This window comes from Copadichromis virginalis, linkage group LG20 (genome assembly GCF_057382275.1).
Source record: "Copadichromis virginalis isolate Kocher_CV1m ecotype Utaka linkage group LG20, C_Virginalis_male_GT1.1, whole genome shotgun sequence".
NCBI lineage: Eukaryota > Metazoa > Chordata > Actinopteri > Cichliformes > Cichlidae > Copadichromis > Copadichromis virginalis.
In genome coordinates this window covers 9,755,346-9,777,093 of record NC_140637.1, presented here as the reverse complement: position 1 = coordinate 9,777,093, position 21,748 = coordinate 9,755,346, and the positions used below count along the sequence as shown (strand labels likewise).

The window sequence follows — 21,748 nt, the reverse complement described above, 5'->3', positions numbered from 1 at the left end:
ATCAATCTAATAAACTTAGACCTACACCATCCTCCCTATTCTGGTATTTTAAAGAGTACTTAGCGTAAATATTAAGCAATCTAACTAATAGGGTTCCAACTCCCAGCAACAACAAAAATAAATAAATAAAAAATAGGGAACCACCCCTCACGCTCCACCTCATGATGCTTAATCAACGTAATCAACCTTAATTTGATGCAGTGTGAAAAAAAAATGCACAGAAATCAATTATTTTTCAAGAAATATTAAATAGATTCAACATCTTTCTTCAACAAAATTGCAGACTGCACAGATGGTACCTTCCCAAAGGAAAATGTACTATAGCTTACTAGGGTATATATATTAGACTTAATAGTCACTATATACAGTAATTGACTTCTATTCATTTTACATCAAATTAAAACTTTGGGTGTCAGATAATTATTTATTAAAAGCTAGACATTTTAAATGAGAATAAGAAAGAAAAGTATGTCTTTGTGCCCCCTTTTCCCAGTTAATGCCCTATCGGCCCCCCTGGCTAAACTTTGCTAGATCCGCCCCTGCACAGTTACCAGCCGTCAGCTACGTAGAAAAAGATCCTGGTGTAGAAAGTAATATTAAATAAATTGTAACAACAGCTTATCAAGCTTAAACGTGCTGCTGTTGTTCAGCCGCTGGTTTCCTCTTTCTGGCTCAAAGTTGACCAAAAACAAACGAGAGACAGACTCGCGACAGAAAAGCCGATCAGCTGATTTAAGCAGTTTCACGATTGAAGTAGCAGCTGGAGAGCGAGAGGCAGTCGCTTGTTAAGCTTAACGTGGGAATGCTTTACAAACATTCAGAGATGGACTTACACACTTGCTTTACTTCTCTCGGGGATAACTTTGTCGGAGATGAAATGCCAGGTTGCTAGCGAAGCTCCACATGCTATCCAGACCACCGACAGGTCCCGCATGCCACAGCTGCTCTATCACGTGATGCATACTGCTCCGACGTTCTGAGGCGAGTTACGGCGTGTTGCAAGTTTTGTGAGGTGCTTTCGTGATATTTAATGGATCGGATTACATTTTTTATTTTTCTCCGATATCCGATCCAGTAATTTAGGTCAGTATCGGACCGATACCGATACGTAATATCGGATCGGTCCATCTCTAATCTGAACAAGAATATTTTCAATTCTTTTGGCAAGAATGTATGTAAATATCTTAAAGTCCTGGTTAAGAACACTAATGGGGCGGTAATTTCCACAGTCAAGCCTGTCCTTTCCTTCTTTAGCTATTATAGAGATAGAAGCCTCATTCCAAGATGGGGGAATTACTCCCGTCTTTAAAATATAGTTGAATGATGTTCTCATCAAAGGAATCAGTACCTCTTTCATTTCTTTATACCAGTCTGATGGGAATCCATCTGGGCCTGGGCATTTATTCGGTTTCAATTTTGTAATAGCTTTTTTAATTTCAAATTCAGATATGTCCTTGATTAGGGTTATATTCTGTTTTTCATTCAACTTTGGTAAGTCGAATGAATCTAAAAAAGATATCATACCTTTAATATCCACTCTAGGTTGTGTATATAGTTCTTTGTAGAATTTTAGGAAGGCTGACTGTATATCTTCAAGTTTATACACAATGTTATTTGTTTGAGGGTCCTTTATTTTATATATTGTATTTTCTAATTGTTGTTTTTTTAATTTATAAGCCAGTAATTTAGCAGATTTGCCTCCTACCTCATAGTATCTTTGTTTTAAAAAAACCAAATTTTTTTGTATTTCACTTGAAAAAATTTCATCGATTTCGTTTTTCTTCTTTTGTATTTCTAATTGTAAGTTTGTAACTGCGCTTATTTTATGGGCATCTTCAAGATATTGTAGTTGTGTCTGGAGTTTTCTTAAATGCTCATTTCTCTTCTTTTTTAAATTAGCGCTGTAACCTATGAGTTTTCCTCTTATCACTGCTTTTAGGGCGTCCCATAGAATACTTGGGGAAACTTCTTCATTATTATTTTCCGCTATATAATCTATTATATCTTGACTAATTTGTTCTTTCATCATGCTTAGAATACTTGTATTTAATCTCCAGGATGTAACTCTTCTTTCGTATCCAAGGACTACTTCCAGGTACAATGGGGCATGGTCTGATAAATCCATCACTCCTATCCTGCAATTGATCACCCTGCTAAAATCTTTTTGGTACATAAAAAAATAATCCAATCTAGAATAAAATGAATGAGGGTGAGAAAAAAAGGTATAATCCTTCTTGTTGGGGTTTAGTTCTCTCCATACATCTATGAGCCCTATGTCCTTTAAGATTAATTTGATGTTTTTGGTTGTTTTATTCAATCCCGGAGCATGTGGGTTTGATGAGTCCAAGGACGGGTTGAGGCGAACATTCCAATCTCCTCCCAAAATCAGAGTACCTTGTGCCTCTCCAACAATCAATTCAAAAACCTTTTTGAAAAATTTTATCTCTGATCCTGGGGGAGCATATACATTTATAAGAGTAATCAGTATACCCTCCAGGTACCCTTTGACTAACACAAACCTCCCCTCCTTATCACTGATTTCTTGGATGCATTCAAAATTTAACCTACTAGAGATTAGAATTACCACACCCCTTTTAGGACTCTGAGGGCAGGAAGAGGAATACTGATTAAATTTCCATTTCTTTAATTTATCATGTTCGAGCTTCGATAAGTGAGATTCCTGTATAAAGGCAACTTCTATTTGTTCTCTTTTTATTTTTGACATAATTTTACTTCTTTTAATATGGCTCCCCAGACCATTTACATTAAATGACACTATTTTAGTTACCATTACAGGGCATTGATGTACGACCTTATATAATTCCAATCTCTGTACATAGCCAAAGATCGAAAGGTACTCCCCCAAAACAGAAAAAAAAAGAGAAAAAAGAAAAGAAGAAAAAAAAAAAAAAAAAAAAACCCAAAAAAAAAAACATTATACAACGAAAACATATAATCATGTTGACTTCCAAAAACATAATCGCTATATTAGCTATATTTGGTGAGGGAAAAACTCTTCTGTCCACTTGTGGAAGAGTGCCCTCTCCGGCACACAGGCCGAAAGCCCAGTGGTCTGTAGGGTCCAACTTATTGTGCAAATAAATGACCCGACTTTAATGTAATTTTATATGCCCTCTTTATAAGATTAACTAATTATATAACAAAACAAGTAAATCGAAATAAAATTCATATTCTCAGTTCATCTTAGGTCTCAATATTCTTGAGTTTACCTCTAGTATAGTGCTCCGTCACACACTTGCTGTTTATCCACTGTCATCTTGGTGCCTAAATATCTGAAGGCGTTCCTTGAAACCCAGCTTTGGAGTCGAGTTTCCACCTTTCTTCTTCGTACTTGTTTGCCAAGTGTGCTGTTTTATTTGATCCAAGAATGAGTCTCTGTCTTTCACAACTTCTACCGATAATCCCCTCTTCACCATATCGATGGCTTACAGTTTCATACAGTTAACTAAGTTCAAAACAGAGGACATATTGTTTGTTCCTCCACTATTAACTGAGAGCTTGATGAATAACTTGGGCACTTTTAACTCTTTTTTTTTTTTTTATTAAAACAGCTATGTCCACATTCTCCCTCAAAATCATTAAGGACTGCTTACCAACCACTCTTGAGTGCTGCTGAAATTCATTTTAAAAGGAGTTGGTACTCCTCCCATGTGACCTCCAACCTTCAGATCTAAACTAAATATATACCTTTTTTGTCAACCTTTTAGAAAATGCTAATCTTTGGAACTGTGGCTGAAGCACAAGTTATTGTTGTTGTTGTGGTACTTTATGTAAATAGTGTGTACCATGAATTTTTAGGAACCCTTTTATTTTTTACTGTACTTCAATTTCAAATTCACTATATAAATAAAATGTACTTACTTACTTATAGACTTATCAACTGATGATTATATTAGCGCTAAAATACTGCTCCAGAGCTGTCATCCTCTCATCAGTATATGGACACCACTGAGTCATTTAAGTCTTTTAACTTTAGGCATTTTCAGACTGCCTACTGTGTAATTAATGTTTTCTCCCAGTCACTCTAACTTTGTTTACAATCTGTGGACTATAGTTAGAGCAAAGAGGGTAAAACATGTGGGCTAACTTTAACAAAGTAAATGAAAAACACAGTAAATGCAATAGTTGCTGTGGCATAGATATAGCCTCCTTTTAGAAAGGCTTCTATTTACAGAATTATGGATGAATATCAATTCAATATAAAAGCCAGTACAGATACTAACATCAATTATACCTATCACCGTGTGACGGTTTTGGGTTTTTCTTTTTTAGTCAGTCAGGGTATATTTTTTTTAATGGAATTGCATTTGAAAAATATACACTCACTGGCCTCTTTATCAGGTAAACCCGTTCAACTGCAACAAACAATTATCTAATCGGCGAATCACATGGCAGCAACTCTGTGCTGTTAGGCATGCAGAAATGGTCGAAATGGCTTTCTGAAGTTCAAACCAAGCATCAGAATGGAGAAGAGAGAGACTTAAAGGGATTAAGTGACCAGCAGCTCTCTTGTTGATGTGATTTTCACCTGGAGGTTAGGAAATAATCACTTGTTACAACCAAGGCTTGCAGAAGAGCTTCTCTAAACACACTGAACCTTGAAACAGAGAGTCTAGAGCAGCAGAAGACCACACCAGGTGCAACTACTGTCAGCTAACACACCATGTCACATAGCTTAAATCATTTAAAACCGGCTACTTTAACATTACAGTGAGTTCGCTGGTAGTCAAATGGCCTCCACAGTCATCAGCTCCCAATCCAACAGAGCACCACTGGGATGTGGTGGAACAGGTCACGTCAATATGGATCAATATCACAAATAAATATTTCCAGCACCTAGTTAAGTCCATGACACTAAGAATTTGGACAGTTATGAAGGCAAAAGGAGGTACAACCCAGCACTATCAAGGTGTACCTAATTAAGTGGCAGCTAAGTGCATATATTTCTTGCTATATGAATAAAATATACATAAACTGGTATGGTTACCAACATACAGGCCATGCAATCCATCATCAGAGAAAAAGTCTGGTAAACTGAAATGAATCAGTGGAATAATACCATTACAGATGTTTCCTTGTATTCAACCTAAAACAGCTAAAATTACCAGGGATGAACATAATTTATGTTAAGCTCTTCTCTTCTCACGGAGTATGTGACAGCTCGATGTCCACGGTTGAGTGGCTGGGAATCATGTGTGGAGTCATACGTGGCAGACTGCAAAACACTGTGCATGGCACACAACAAATACACCAGACTTCAAAGAGAAGTTTTTTCCCCCTCATCTGAGCAAGCCTTGCTGGAGTATGTCTCTGCTTTAAGAAAGCAAGGAAAAGTAGAAAGGGTTGAGGCTTTAACTGTGGCTTTGTTACAGCTCTGACAGCTTAAATTTGGCAATCTATTGTATGTTTTAGAAACTTACACTTTGCAGATGAGTGTGTCTGCTGCCTTGTACTCATTACTCAGAGCTCAAGTTTGAACCATAAGGGATTCTTCACTTTGAAAGTAGTTTGTTCTTAAGAGAAAAATGTTTCAAGAAACAAAAGTGGCGGAATTGCACATCTGATGTTTAAATATTTTCCCATCGGTGAAGCACTGTCTGCTTTTTACTTCTTTGAAGTCATGTAATAATGCGTGTGTGATGATGCGTATGCTGGTATAAAGGGTACTGTTTTTAGTAACATTGTGAGGAATAAACATGTGTGTGTACACACGCGTGTGTGTATGTTACTCTTAGTTTATAGCATGCAATGCCAAATAGCATTTGCAGACCTAGAGAAACAGAGGTTGCACGGACACGAACAAAGCTTGGCCTTTTCTCTCAAGCCCATCTGTCGGCCTGATAATGTTGCACATATGAGAAGAAACCACTGGCTCCCCGTGAAGGCAGGGAGTTCAAATGGAGTGATCACAGTGAGAGACAATGCAGAAAGATGCACATTTCTCTCTCTACCATTCTCTCGACTCCTAAATCTGTGCATCTGTAGCACAACATTGCCCTCTACTGATCACAGCGCTCCCTTTGCCTCAATGTGTTCAAAGGAGAGTTAAAATATCCCTATACCTCACAAACAATCTGAGTCATGATTTGAGAAAACCAACAACCGGGGAAGTAAGTGTAAGTTTGATAATTCAGGACATATTGAGTTGTACAACAACAAAAAGATTACAAAAAAATAAAAAAATTCTCAAAAGGGACATATTTGACACACAAGTCAAACACATCACAAAACAAGGTTCATTTTGATTCAGAAGGTCTGAAACTACGACTGGACTTCACAGTAGTTTCTGTTTTGCATGCATAAATCTTTTTCAGACCCACTGAAGGCTTGGCATGGCAATTAAAATGGCACTACTTTCAAAATAAAAGCCTAATAAGTCTGACCTAACAATTAAAAACAACCCACGAAGGAGCTGGCACAGTTGACAAGATGTCATTCCTCTATCGGGAAAGAAAGAGATGCAAAGAGAGGGAAAAAAATTAGTAAGCACTCTCTTTTTAATCACCGTGCATCTTAGCTTTTCACCAGATATTAAAACCAATCCATCATGGCTGACTGGGGGGAGGGGGGTGCCTTGCAATTTTCCCTGTGCCCCCGTAACATAGGAGAGAACCCCCCCGACGTTATTTGGATATCAAACAGCAATTTGCCACTCATAAACACCAGCATGAATGCAAGTGCATTGGGCCAAATCCAATAAAAAATTTAAAAAAAGCTAGCGGAGCTCTTGCGGCATGACACAGAGAGGGCCAGGCCCACTTTATCATCATGATAGGATATGATGTGGTTTATATTATTACCCTGGATGGATAATTGGATTTGGATGCTTATTGGGACACCAAGCGGAGTTTTTTTTTTGTACAGGCTATGACTATTACGGCGGATCAAAGTAAGGCCATTCACTGTGAGATATTGTTCGATCAAAAGAACATCACGCAGAGGAAAGGGGAGAAAACAGATGGTGACAAAACTGGAAATCATGAATGTGCCATAGCTGTGACTCATTGGTGTCTCTGCACAAAGACTTATGCAACACTCTGCATTTACCAGCCAGCCACAGTTCACAATACTCCTTCCATTAAAAGGGTTTCTCAAAACACCATGTACAACAGTCTAAACTCATGAGGCACCTTCAAATTTGGAAGCTACAGAGGAGCTTGCATTGCTCTGATGCAATCATAAAAACAGTGGGTCGCTGGCTTCCGACCAGGAGGCAGAGACCTTCAGATGTTTGATTGAGTGAGAGAACACACACATCCAGCTGTTCTCCAGAAATCTGCTCAAACATAGCAAAATGCCCAGTAAATTATCGTAAATATGATGCAGGGAGACAACATTTTCAAGGAATGCGACTACACAGGGGCACCTTATGTAGTTCACAACTTAAGGGCTTTTCAAAAGAAAGCTTCTGGCAGGTAAATGCAGTCACTCGTCAGACAAGAAGATAATACAGCCCCACCATCAGCAGGGTGACTATTCTGCATCAGAGTGGTTTTAGTTACTGCACAAACTGAAGGTGGCATCCCCAAGATTCTCTTATAGAAGATGTCTTATATGCAAAACTAAAAACCTGACTTTTCTGTAATTTAGAGGGAGGTACATAATTCCTGTTTCCAAAATTTAGCAGTTTAGCAGCTGCCAGAGATCTCTGGATTTAGATGGCACTTTCTTGTAACGACATTAGGGCTCTGTAGGGGTCATACCATCTGCTGAATGGCTCTGGCAGTACTTTTACCTCAAAAATTCTATGTCTAATCTTTTGAGACTTACACGTTGACTCTGCTGTCAGTCCTTTTGAAGGACCTTCTTAGAACAAACTCACTGCTTGCCAGGACCAGAAGCTCACCATTTTGGGGTACAATGCAAACTTGCATAAATTAAAATTAAAATGCAACATGCAATGTGGAACTTCAATATGGCATCCAGTCACAATCACCACATGTAGCAGTCTTTGCAAACTAAAATAATGTATTCATGTAATACATAAAAGACACATTACAGCCACTTCAGTTGTAAATCATTTAACATCCAGTGTTAAAGTAGCTGTTAAGATGAGATGGCTGACTGGCGGACTAATCTACAAGCAAATCTAACAGCACGTCGTGATTTAACAAGACCTCTGTTTTTAAATCTCAGTAATGGCTGAAATATAAAAGCTTGAACTTTTTCACCGCATGCACACTTACATTAAAAAAGCGATTTAAGCAGGTGGGTGGGTAGATGTGTGGATTGACGGCACAGTTACATTTGAAATAAAATACTGTTTTTAAATCGAGGGGATTTATCAGATTCAGCTCTGATCTTACTTGTGGTTTGAAAGTAGAAAGGAGGCTTGACATTACAAGGAAAATTCCAATGCTGCCAGCATTGATATAAAGTGAACCCTTAGTAAACTGCATGGTAGGGGCATTAGATGTTAGTGCATCAGTGGGAGCTTCTTTGGCAAACTATCCTCACACCTAACCAATAAAGCTCTGGTGATGCACAAAAAGCTACTTGTTGCTATCATGAGTTTACTCACAGTACAGGAAAGTCCCTGGTGGGTTCCTGGCTGAAAAGAGGATCTTTCCATTTGAATATATGGATTCTTTCATTGATCCACATACGAAAATTTGTCCCTGTCTTAAGTATTTGGAGCAGCGTGCAGACACCATGAAGCGCCTAGGGGACTAACTCCAGACATCATCCACTCAATCAAGATTTGACCTGGTATATTTCTCTTGTAGGAAACCCACCCAACGGATGAAGATCATCCAAGTTGCGGTGCACTTCAATATCAGTGCGGTATATTTTATCTTTTGTATCTCAAGTCTTTGGCTGTCACAACATTCCCTTCGGTATTTTCAATAAGAAATTGAAAATTTCATCATCAAAGCAGATCTTTCACAGAGTACACCAAGCAGCTTGACATCAAAAATACTTTTTTGTTCCCCGTTTTTGTTCCCCTTGATTACAGAGAAGAAAAGACTCAAAGACTCTGAACAGACTGAGACCATGTTTGGAAAAAAAGAAAATGAATCGTAAACACTAAAGTGCAACAAATCTGACCTTTGACTGAAACTGCATACAACTACAATCCCAAGTCAATAAACATAAAAATATTAATACATGTGCTAAATCACACCAAGCATTACATAAGTACTTGTAGCAATCTTAGTTATGTTGCACCCCTCTGCAACTCTGTTTTCTGGATTGACTGATTTTAACTTCGCCAATCAGAATAAGCCCTCACATGAGCCTGGTTATCAGCTCACTAAGTTAACCCAGGGTTTCCCATGCAGGAGACCAACTGGCTAACCAATTACAAGCATGGATAAGTGTACTGGTAGCAGATCAGCTGATTGTTAAACACACAATGCAGACAGAAAGCAACACATCTGCTACAGAAAAAGCAGCAGAGTGTGTGTGTCTGACAGCGAGAGAGAGAGAGAGGGAAAGCACTATACAACAGTTTAATACTAAAAGTCCTATATAAACACGTGAGCGCTTTAAGTGCTTTGCAGTCAATAAGACTGGACAAGATCTATTATAGTAATATACCATATTTGAAGCCTGGGAAGAGAGCTGGCAAAAATACTGATTGTATAATTTAACAGATTTATCCGTATCACAGCTCTATCATTAGGCCACAGGAGAATCTGATGGAATATAATTGAGTATTTAATTCAATTAATTTTTAAAAGACAGGTTTTAGCTTTTATTCTTTCAGCTGCAGTCTCAGTGGTGTTTTTAAGAGTTTGAGACCAACTAAAGAATAAAAATAAAAAAACAGATTTCTAATGTAGGACATTTGATACAAAAACCACAAATACAAAGACGCTCTGAATAAATGTGAGACTGAATAAATGTGAAAGTCTAGAATTGGAAGTTACTGGGGGAATTCTTACTGGGGGAAAATTCCTAGATATGAGATTTTATTTTAAAAAAAAAAACTTTATCCCATCCTACTACGTGGGTACAGTGGGCAATGGCTCGTCCAACAATGGTGTCGCTATTTTCCAGAGAATTGAAGGGTCAGGGGGCAAACTCAGGGTTAATTAAGAAGTTATCTGGATAAGACAAAATCCTGCTTTGTACTACAAGCCTCTGGTATCTTCTGAGACTCAATATCTCACTAGCACAACACAGTAGGATAACACTAAACGCCCACTGTATCTTTTTTTTTTTTGAGTAAACAAAAAAAGAGTGTTTTGGTTGGGAAGCCGGCTTCCAGGGTGCTGTACTGTAATTCAGTCCAGGCAGAAATGCTACCATGGCCAAAGACTCCTCACAAGTTACTTGGCCCATTTTATAGTTCACTGGGTCTTTTGCAGGTTTTGTGTATCAATTGCAAACAACCTCATGCTGATTTCTTAGCAGGACTGCTGATCTTGTTGATTGCACAAGTAAAATCCATGATGACAGTTATAGCAAGGTAGCAGACATGTTTGTTCTTGTTCACTTGTGTGCATGGGCAGATAACTAATGAGTTGCAACTGCGCGATTTAATGCGCAACTGAGTTGCACATTAAATGAGGCACCCTGCTATGTGCACTGTTAGATGTTAAGTTTTCTGTAGCTAGTACACAGTCTTGAGTGAAAAGAGTTGATTGATTTTTCAACCACATCTGTTCAGAGAGAGTGTGAAGCAGAGAAGGCTGAGCCAAAGTAGCACAACAAACCAAAGTCTCCACAATGTTACACTGGCAGCTTTTTTTTTTTTTATGATTGGTTGTCACACAATCATAGAAAGCAAATCACAGCATCTCCAAGGGCAATGGCTTACTCAAAACCCCCCAGCTGGTGCTTAGCAGAACTGCTGAACAGTTACAAATGGACAACTTTCTTTTTTGCCCTGCCGCTGTCGGTCTCATGTGGTCACTCACACTTATTTCAGCCTGTTTGGACTTCACCTAATGGCCCAGAAAGGGCAAAGCTCTCATGTCATTCGTTTCTAGATGAAACTAGCTCAAACACATTTGCTGGCGGCTGAAAATTCCATCACTTTGCACAGAGGTCATTCTGTCTGAACCTGACACTAAGAGTAATACAAAGTATTGAGAAACATGATGATGTTGCACTACTACTTTTGGCACCATAACACGTGAATTTCAGCAGGCAAACTTCAGTCTCACTGATATGGGGAGATGCGATCACATACTTCTGAGATATGAATCTGTCTGATCCTCCTATTGGTTTTGGCACTGCTGTTACAGGATGAGCTGTACAGTTTGTCTAGTTCATTAAGCTGAACAACTACACACTGTATATTACTCCACACAACTTTAACCTGGGCACACTATCCAAAGTGAACAAAATCAAAACGGGCTAGTGGGGGGTATTTTTGAAATAAAAATTACAAAATTGAAAAACTCTCATTTTTCAATTTGTATAATGTTGTTTTTTGGGGGGGTTTTTGGGGGGGGGGGGACTAAGCTATTTATTACACCACATTATATACAATTACCACTGTCAGACAAGTAAAGACTAGTTAATGAACGAGTAAAAGGTCTTTCTAGCAATACTGGACATAATGTGATTTTTCTATCAATGTAATGAATGACGTGCTTTTTCAGTTATTAGAGTTTCCAGGACTAACTGATCACTGCCATAAAGTGGCACACATCTGTAATACAATCATGATATTTTCTATGAAACTTTGTCTCAAAGTTCTCTCTAATACTAAATTTTTACCTCACAAGGAAATTAGCTCTTCTTCAACTTGCAGGATGAGAAAAAAGAATCGAAATCATCAAATGCAACTGGAATCACTTATTGGCAATCACTTCAGTTTGTAATTTGCTGTGCTTTAGCTGACAGGATCCTCAAGAGCATAGCAGAACTTAGGGAAATCAATGCTGCTAATTTAAAGACGGCTAATTGGTAAAGCTTTTGAGTTGCTTTTAATTAAATAACGGCTGCCCTAAATGAATGGAATTTATGGATGAATACACATTGATTTTACTACATAATCATCGACTCGCTGTTTGCCAAAATAACATGAGAGGGGTTTTTAAAAGAGCCTATATATATATGCAACAGCTGTATGCTGTTTGGAGTAAACTTGTTTCAGTGGGATGCCTGTTAGAGAAGAGTTACCTCATTAAAAGTGATCTTGTTGTTTTTTATTGTCTGAGGTGAGCTCTTCCATGTTTTCCCAAAAAAGTGCTGATGATTTCTGTCAAACAGCGTTGCCCGTAGTTGGTAAGTCACACTTTGTTCTCCCACTGCCTTCTCCTATGAGCAAAAAGGAAGCATATGCATCTTAGAAAAGTCACTGTTAACAAGTGAAGAGTTAAACTTAAATCCTCCTTTATGACTATTATCCAACTTCATGAAAAACACCCCAGAATGAGGTTCCCAATATCTGAATGCTCAGTTTTGCATCGCTGTAACTGATAATGCCAGCAAGTAGTGGATGTCAGATTCACTTTGGTACTGTTTGATGCTCTACATATAGACTGAATTTACTAATAATCCCATGACATTGATTGTGTGTCTGATTAAAAAAAATGTATGGTTGCCTTCAAATATAACATTTTTCAAAGGTTCGCGAGATTTCTTCAGGCGCAGTGTCACAGAGATGGATACTGAATAGGCCTTATCGTGACTTTTATTTTGACAGTCAATACAAAGTCAAGCTCACAGATTAAAATACATTGAATTTAGGTTTGCTAAACCTCTAGTGAATTGCTATAGCAGAGTTTTTTCTATGTTTTTAATTAGCACTGAAAGCTAACTGTAAACAGTCACCTGGGATGGGAGGTGAGTTGCAGTGACACGGTTGAGGGTGAGCTGGAAGCCGTGGGACTGGGTGAAGCGGCTTTCCACAGCCAGCCTTACGGTTTGGCTGTGCGGGGGAACCATCCGGTTCCTCTCAAACACTTGCTTCCAGTCGTCCGCCATGCTGGGTATGTCTTCTATTTTTACCATGTCCTTTAGTTAAAATAAACATTAGCCTGACATTGAACAAAAAAACTCAGAAATGTTGAACGCAACCAATGTTTTACTCTGAATTTAGTCTTCTCCATCCGTTCAGATGTTTAAGCCGTGGCCGCCATATTGAAATCAGATTCTATCATTTAGAACAAAGGGGGGATATGTAATAAATTATTTCATCAGGAGCGTTCACGAGGGAGAAACATTATTTGAAAATATACTTAATATACGAACTGTATTTTCTAATGCAAGTCTACATTTTATTCCCAAAATTTAAAATATACAGAAAAATTCGTATTGGCCGCCTATAATCGTTCATACCTTTCAGTTGGTATTTCCCGTCGTGCTGCGTCAGTTGCTATGGTAATACTCATCTTTCCATTTAGATCTTGTATGAACGTCAGCATCTCCAACTTAAAGTTAGTTTATTGCCACACTCGCAATATAAATGTTATTTTCTTTTTAAATATACACATGTAATAATTATCTTTAATATATTAGTAGAGTATAATTTGTAGGAGGAGCTGTAGTCTTAAGCTGATATGGCGAACACATGAGCAGCTAATTCAGGGGGGTGCTTAGACTCAGTTCCCCCAGAAGGACACACGCTGCCCATTCTCACAAAACACTGCTGTCTAAAACCAATAGACAGAAAAACTAATTATGCACTGAAAAGAAAAGAGAATGTCAGAATAATCTATGTATTATGATCTGGCAAAAATAGCTCCACTTTCAGAGATATATAGCAGAGAAAATCCTAACCAAGTACTGGCCCAGTGTTTGAAAGAGGAAGACAAAAACAGAACTGTGAGAATCCAATGAAAATTTCAAAAGGGATTAAGACAGATGTGTGACTTGTTATCATGTGTTGCATAACCTATATAAACTGTAACGCTAATAAAGCCATTTGAATTGCATTATTATTGTAATCATTAATATTAACAACGTGTACTTCATATCCAGTGTGTCTACAACACGCGGAATGTTTTCCCCATGAAGATATTACTGTAATGTAAATAAATATAAGTTACTTTCACCACCAATCACGCCACAATAGCAAAGAAAGTAAGGAAAAGCACCAGTAGGGGGCAATCACACACTTCCGCTGCTGCTCCGAGCCTCAAGAGGACAAGAGGAGGAAGAAGAAGGAAGCGGTAGGTACAAACCGAAAACAAAACAGCGAAATGTTCGGGAAAATTAAACCTGTGAAAATTAGGAGTTACAGTGAAAACAGGAAATACGGAATTGCCGCAAAAGATGTGAAGGAACTACTGAAGAAGGCCTGCAATTTGCTACTGGTGAGTCTTGTGGGAATTAGTTAGTTTTTAACAACTTATACGGCTGTTCCGCTTTTTTATCTGAGAGGATGTGACATAAACGTCATCGCTGCTAGTAAACAAAAGAAATTAGGCTTTTATTTTTCCTAATTAGTAGTAGCTCGATACGTGATTGGTTTGGTCCCAGATCATCTCCACTGTGAAGAAGATACGACATAAAATAATTTTCGCATCATTTTTAGAGAACTCTGTAAACAGGATGTAAGTGAAAAAGCAACAGTTATGTCACGTTCAGGTCAAAGTGACATGTAGCGTCTACGTTCATATTTCAAGATGCTTTTTTTATTCCGTTTATATTAAATTCTGTTTATGATGGGCTGGGAGCAGAATTCGTTCATTATTAAGTATGGCCTCGGGCACATTTTGTATAAACTCGCTGAAACAAAGAGAAAATGATCTGTTGGTGGAAATCTGTACTGCAGGGATTTGGTTTAATTGGAGTTTACATCGGATAAATAAATCCATTTAATCTGAGCAGACTCTCACAGATGGCTCTCTTATAAAATATGTCAAGTTTACAGATTAGTTATCTGGTCTAAAAAGCTTTCTACTTCTAGTCCACACAACACATTTGTCATTGGTATTTTTACCTGTTATGTTCTCCACGAGTCCAGGTGCCACTCTCTGGTGCACGTGTTTGCTTGTATGAGGACGGGACAATAGTGACGGAGGAGTTCTTCCCAACTTTGGCGGATAACACCGAATTGGTTCTTATGTCTAAAGGGCAGACCTGGAGTGGAGGTAGGAGGATCAACACCAGACAAGTTTCTACTGTAAACCTGTGTTTTTATTCTCCCAGTCAGCTAAACTGCTGGATGATTGTGATGTTGCCTAATCTTTATCTGATTTTTAGTTGTGTGTGACATCAGTCAGCTACTCCACACAGACCGGCATGCCGACAGCCTCATTGAAGCAGCGAAGGGGCTCCTCTCTGATGAGAAGTCTTCAAAGAGGCGTAAAATCCTGACAGACCTGCTACAGAACCTGGAGGATAGGTCGGAGCTGGAGAGCAGAGAGGAGGACGAAGACTGGTTCCAAGGTAGCAGCCTTCATCCTCTTGGAGAAGCACTCTTTGTTTTGTTTTAGAGTTCCTCAGACTTTTCCTGTCGTGGCTTCTTTTGAGGTCAAACTCCCAGCCTGTCTGCACAAGACTCAAAGATTACAGTTAGGCCTGTAGGAATTTTGACAGTGTTTTGTGAATTTGTCTCTATGTTCCACCACAGTGGATTTTAAAGCAAACAATCAAGATGTGATTGGAGTGCAGACTTTCAGCTTTAATTCAAGGGATTTAACAGGCTTGCTGAGCCTTGACCTATGAGGGTCATAAAGGGTGGAGGCTGCCCTGCCCTACTGCTTTCTGCTGGACTTTGCTACTTCTTCACATGTACTGTGAATAATAATATAAATTATAATAATTAATAAATAAATAGATTTAAATAAAAAAACTAACTTTTGAGCCTCTGAAAATGGGGCTTATGTATAAAAACGACTCGAATTCCCAAACAGTTAATGCAACACTTTGATCAAACCCCTTGAGATAAAGCTGAAAATTTGCACTTTAATCACATTTTGATTGATTTTAAAATCCATTATGGTGCTGTACATAGGCAATATTACAAATATTGTGTCAATGTAAAGAAATCCCTTTAAAGAAAAGCACTATAAGACATGTGCTACTGTTACTAGAGAACTGGGAAACCATGAATAGATTAAGTCAGTCATGTGTCTTTTTCCAGTATAAAAGCATTGTGAAGACTCAACACCATTATATTTGGGAAAAAAATGTTTGAGCAGTGTGACTACGTCTGTATAATTGATCACTTTTTCACAGATTTTTCTCTTGATGTGAGTCTAAATGAATCTGTTGAGCATCTTGTTATTTGTGTTTCTCTTCAGGTGTTGATTCTCGATTTAAAACAAAGTCTGCCTACATGAAGTACAACTGTGAAAGCAGGATACGCGGCTACTTGAAAGAGGTAAACTTGGGAGCCAGGTAACACTCTGTACCTGAGGTCTCTACAGGATTGCTCCACAGTCAGTTGTTCTAACAGTTGTGTTTTTTGTTTTTGTCAGCTGGATGATGCCACCAAATCCATACAGAAAGCAAAAGTGAGGGCAGAGTTTTTGAAAACCTCCCAGAGCCTCACAGAAATGCTGAAAACAGCCAAGTATAATGGCTGCTACTTTGACAGGACTGAAAAGCAACCAGATCGCCTTTGTACTCAGGAGGGATGGTTCACCTGCCAGGTACTACAAGAATACAAGCTGTGAGGTATTAAGAGGCCTAACAGAGTTGAATGGGCATGAGAAACAAATGCAGGCAACATGAGTTTTACACTGTCACAGACAGGCTTTTGAGCTCTGAGGGAAAGACTCTTGAATCTGTACAGAGTAGCTGGGATCTGCTCCAAATGACTTGTCCGAGGTTAGTTGTATGTGAACAGAAGAGTCGGAGACAAAAGTGCACTGTGGTGTGAGAATCAGGGCAAAGATAAAAAGTAGTGTTTAACTCGGCTTAACAGTCATTACATTTAAAATGTCTCAAAAATATGAAGTCCAGATGTGCTTCAGACTAAGTTCCTCTTCCTCTAAATTGCATCCTCAGGGATCATTTGATGAGAACGTGTGCAAATCTCTTCACTCTATCAACCCCTATGGAAGCCGCGAGGGCAGGATTGTCTTCAGCACTTGGAATTTGGACCACAGGTTCACGCCACCTTTAGTTTATTTACAAGATTTTTTTGAGGGGTTTTTTTTGCTTTACATCCTTCATACAATTCTTCAATTTGTTTCCAGGATTGAAAAGAAGAGGACAGTTATTCCCGCTCTGCTGGAAGCTCTGCAGAATCACAGGAGCACTGACATCAACCTGAACTACTTCTACCAACTCCTGTTCACGAGGGAAAACCTGAAGCTGGTCCACATCGTCTGCCACAAAAAAGGAGCTCACAACCTGCAGTGTGACACCAAGAAGATCTATAATAATGCCACCAAGGATCTAAAAGCAAAACAGAAGCCCAAAGTAAAGAAACGGCGCATGACTTGAAGTCCTGTGACAAATGAGTGGACTGGGATTTGTTTGATGGACTTGGTAAATAATTAACTCTGAAAAGAACCCATCACATCAGCTGGAAAGGTAAATTTGCCTTTGCAATCTCCTCGACGTAGTCGTGACATCAGCTTCTGAGCTCCAAACCCACCATGCTGAGCTTTAATTTCATATTGGAAGTGATCGACCACACTTAAGAAACCATGAAATTCATTTATTTGTTCACTGTATTGGCACTGTGATGTAAAGTACACAAATTAAGTACAAAGATGATAACGAATCATGCATTTACTGAGAATGCTGCATAAATGTGAAAAGCAAATTGACATAAATAAGGCAGTAAATATATAAAATATTTGGACGGTTTAGAACAGTCATGTAAAAAATACAGGCGACAACATCTAGTGCAATTACTGTTAAACTCTTGATTAGATTACATTTTCACTCAGGTTTAAATTATCCAGTCTTTCAGACTGCAGTCTTGTATGAGGAACCTTTGTTTTGTTTTTTTAAACAACACTCTTACAAATTTTAGAAGAACCCTCTCAGGGAAAATTAATTCATTACATTGATTATGTATTGATACAGATGTTATATATTTCAAAGCTGCCAGAAACGTGAGCACACACACGAGTTGAGGATGAAGAGACACTTGGTGAATGACTTTTATGCAGAAAACTGTTGAAGATGTTCAGCTTAAGCAATGAATTTGTGCTATTGAAGCTCTCAGTACAGATGTTCATGCTCCATCCCTCCTCATTACAGACGTGTAATCTAAACTTAGACTGAAATTGTCACTCTGTTGCTCTTGTCAGCATGTAACATCGGCAATTAATCAGTTTATTTGTATGGGAAAACAAAAACTTAAATCCAGCATTTTCTTTAGTATCTCAGAGGCTAATCTGAAGCTGCGCTCAGGATTTCAATTTTCTACACAAAGTGCTATAAACACTTATGTGAGCATACATTCAGCAATAATTTCACAAACATTACTGCATTTACTCACATTGGCCATTTTCATTTTACTATTGCAGTTATGACTTTTTAAAAATCTAATTACTGATTGAATGCAATGTTTGAGCAGGTAGTTTTCTAAGTGCTGAGAGGTTTAATGTCTTTTCACGAGCAGAACTTTCTCAGTTATAAGAGCGGCAACTCTTCACTAAGTGCCCACCCCGTTGTCTCGCTGCACACTGCTAAAATCCACCTCGTCTTCATCGCTGTCCTCTCTAGCGTAGTAATGTCGCCTCCTGTTCTTCCTTTGGGCGCGGCTAGAAGACGAGGATGATCTTTCAGGAAAATCCTGTGGGATGAATCCGTATTTAGAATTCATTTAATGCAACATTATTTTCACCAATTGTGCTGAAGATATAACTGCAGGAATGATGGGCCTAGAGATGTGGTGGGAGTGGGGGGATAAAAATCTATGTGTATTGATAAAATTAAAGTTATCAGTGAGTAACAAATCTAACTAGGGGTTGTTACTGCTCTCATATTACTCCAGCCCTGCTTATAAGAGGGTGAAATGTCAGTTTATTTAATGTTAACTGTGAGTGAGACCAGAAAAAGAGAAGGAAAAAAAAAAAAATCAGCAATCACATTTATTTGAGAAAGAATCCAAACCTCAAGGCGAACTTATAATGTATACGTTAGGGACTCCTGGCACAGTGAGGCTTTTATGTAACAACTCGTGGTCTTCTACTCTGCACATTATTGCCCATCTTTTGTGTTTTATTAGCAGGAAGAGCCTTTTGGTACATCCAATAATGCACCAATGTCAAGGTCCAAATGTATAACAAGTCTAACATATCTTTCAACTCCCATGTCTATTGCAAAACACCCTAGAAGTGCAGCTTTAAATGAATAGATATGGATGATGATTCTTCTGAACTGATCATCAGTAAGCAGACGTTTTCTTTACCAAACAAAAAAAAAAAACAACAAACAACCCTGTTTCCCCCAGGAATTAAAACAAACGTGCCTCACCTGTACAGCATCCAAGTTTCCAAAGAACTGCTCCACAGGAAGGATCTGATTACTGTCATCATCTGGGAACATAATTCTGCTCGTTTCTTCATAATCCATATGCTCAGGCTCATATTTGTCCCAGATGCTATTCATTACGCAGCTGTCTGAATCCTGTCCCACCATCAGCGTGTTCTCTTTACCTTCCTGTCCTTCATGCTGTGGTGATGCTGAGCACCTCCTCCTGCCAGAAGACTGGTGGCATTCACAGCTGATGCAGGAGTCTCTCTCCAGAGGACCAGCTGCTTTAGTGTTCCCAACTGCTGAGCTGCTCTCAGATGACGAGTTCGCCATTGGACTTTTCACACATCTCCTCCTTGCAGCAGATGTCTATGATACAAAAGTTAAGGAACAAAGTTAGGATGATGTTGGGGTAACCACAGCGGGACTCCACTGCAGTAATCAGATCCAGTTAATTTGGAGCAACTCACAGCTGTCCGGTGTAGGGGTTACAGCTGTAGGGGTGTAGATAACTATAACTCCTGCCTTTCTTTTTGACTCATCACACATCTGCAGCATTATGTACACAGACAAAACAAACCTTTCTGGAGTTTCTGGTCTCAGAGCTGCTCTTCCTCTTTCTTGGCTTCAAATGATCAACTTCACCAGGCATCTGCAAAGTATCATGATGTTTGTTTATATCAAGTACTTTATTAATGCAATGACATCGTGGGGAAAAAAACAAACTATGGTTTTAGTCAGCTGAGAGGAAGCCGTCATAATGCCAGCGTTTGCTCCTGCTAAGCAGAACATTAGCAAATGTTTTCACTCCACTCAGTAAAAGAAACTAAATTTATCGGACAGCTGTTTAACGGGGACAGTTTTAGAATTTTCGCTTGCATACAGATTTGTCATTTTCCATTTTAAACACTGTCTTAACAAAAAAAAAATTAAATAGTGGACAACGTCAATGGATAGCTATAAAGCTGGCTCTGCAGTCCCGCTGAGCTGCTTAAACCCTCCAACAGCACCCCTCTATCCTCCGCCGGCTAAACTCCTGCTAATTTACTGGCAAATTAAAGTCACGTTACTCGTCAACTATGACCCAGTTCTTCCAGTACATCCCTAATCCCTCCAGCGTTGCTTTTTCACATGTAGACGTGCCCGAGCTACGCCGAATGTAAGTCCATAAAAGGCAGCTGATAGTTGAACTGCTAAGACAACAACACCTGCTCAGCACAGCAGCTAGCTTTCGCCTAGAAAAATCAAAGCAATATCGTCGGAAAATAACCCACCCACCCCCAGTCAAAAATGCCCCGGGTATCATAATGTGAACCATGCTAGTTATGTTGCTAGAACAATGACTCCAGCCGTCTGTATCGGTACAATAACACCAACACGAAGGTCACGACGAAGCTAGGCGTCACTAAACACAACAAAAACGCCTAATTTCGACATCTCGGCAACAAGCTAATGCGGCCAGCTACGAGCTAACAGTAGGAGAGAAAAAAATAACTAATTTGACCTGCCTGCCGGTTTTCTCATTTAATTAAACATGTACTTACCTTATGTATCATTTGCCGGCGTGGATATTTAGGTTTTTCAGCTACGATATTGAAAGTTTACACCACCTTGGGGTTTTCTGGCTTTCCAATCGGCTGGCTTCAACTAGCGACTAAACAACGGCGATAATTTTACGACGTAAGCGCTCCCCGCCGCCTACCCGGTGTATTTCCTGCTGGTGAGGTTCACTCAGAGGTCTGCAGTTTCAATATCAGGACGTCCTCTGCGCCACACTACACCGCCATCGACGCCACCCCGTACTAAAGAGCATTAGAGAAAATAGAGAAAAAAATAAGTATATCTTAAAATGCACGTGTTATTTTATATTTATATATATAATATTAGATTTCTATTACAAAATATATATGTAATTAAAAGTAGTTTAGTTCGAGGGGTTTGTAAATGCTTTTTACTAGATCTATTTTTCTATGTATGTTATTTTCGTTTAGGTTTTTTTCCCCCCACTATTTTAATATTTTATTTTTTGACAAACTTGGCTTTCTCCACTTTTACGCCATCTCAGTGATTCTGCGGGAGTTGTTTCCACCCATCTCATGACTTGTGCTAATGAAAGGGGTTCTCGTGACACGCTGGTTCACAGTAAGCTCGTATTTCTCCGTGTTATTTTGAGAGATTGGACAATCATACGTAAAATGCCAGTTCACGCCATGTTTCAAAGTTTGGCTTTTGTTTAGCAGTGACGTATGAAGGAGGAGATTCCGGAAGTCGAATGCAGTTCCAATCGATGTCCACAAGATGGCGCAATAAGGTTTTTAAAGAAGCGTCTAATTCTTTTAGTCAGCCAACAGATCACACTGGCTTCGGTTTTAACAGCTATGTAATAATTTAGAACATACAGTTGACTCTGTCCGGTAACAAAACAATAAATAAACAT

At 38.8% G+C, this 21,748-nt stretch overlaps 3 protein-coding genes across 6 annotated transcripts in view; 1 reads left to right on the top strand and 2 right to left on the bottom strand.

Moving 5' to 3' along the window:
- The window catches only part of nphp4 (nephronophthisis 4), a 181,523-nt gene extending 168,226 nt beyond the window's left edge, over window positions 1–13,297 (bottom strand). For 3 of the 4 annotated variants that reach the window (XM_085444895.1, XM_085444896.1, XM_085444898.1), the window contains exons 1-3: window positions 13,011–13,153; window positions 12,754–12,936; window positions 12,100–12,237 (exon numbers count right to left, since the gene is read on the bottom strand). In XM_085444895.1, coding sequence (XP_085301021.1) covers window positions 12,100–12,237; window positions 12,754–12,936; window positions 13,011–13,031 — 342 coding nt within the window. In that variant the 5' untranslated portion in view covers window positions 13,032–13,153. Of the gene's footprint in view, window positions 1–12,099; window positions 12,238–12,753; window positions 12,937–13,010; window positions 13,154–13,260 lie in introns of those variants that run through there. The other variant, XM_085444897.1, reaches the window with a different exon arrangement.
- dffb (DNA fragmentation factor, beta polypeptide (caspase-activated DNase)) lies at window positions 13,227–17,868 on the top strand. Its single transcript, XM_085444909.1, has 7 exons — window positions 13,227–14,237; window positions 14,891–15,017; window positions 15,130–15,315; window positions 16,173–16,252; window positions 16,350–16,523; window positions 16,882–16,982; window positions 17,073–17,868. The coding sequence occupies exons 1-7, from the start codon at window positions 14,124–14,126 to the stop codon at window positions 17,320–17,322; spliced, it is 1,032 nt and encodes a 343-aa protein (XP_085301035.1). The 5' UTR covers window positions 13,227–14,123; the 3' UTR covers window positions 17,323–17,868.
- Window positions 17,519–21,142, bottom strand: lg20h1orf174 (linkage group 20 C1orf174 homolog). The gene is made up of 4 exons (XM_085444910.1): window positions 20,856–21,142; window positions 19,892–19,963; window positions 19,312–19,680; window positions 17,519–18,628 (listed from the first exon to the last, which is right to left on the bottom strand). The coding sequence occupies exons 1-4, from the start codon at window positions 20,865–20,867 to the stop codon at window positions 18,488–18,490; spliced, it is 594 nt and encodes a 197-aa protein (XP_085301036.1). The 5' UTR covers window positions 20,868–21,142; the 3' UTR covers window positions 17,519–18,487.
- Between the last annotated feature and the right edge of the window lie 606 nt (window positions 21,143–21,748).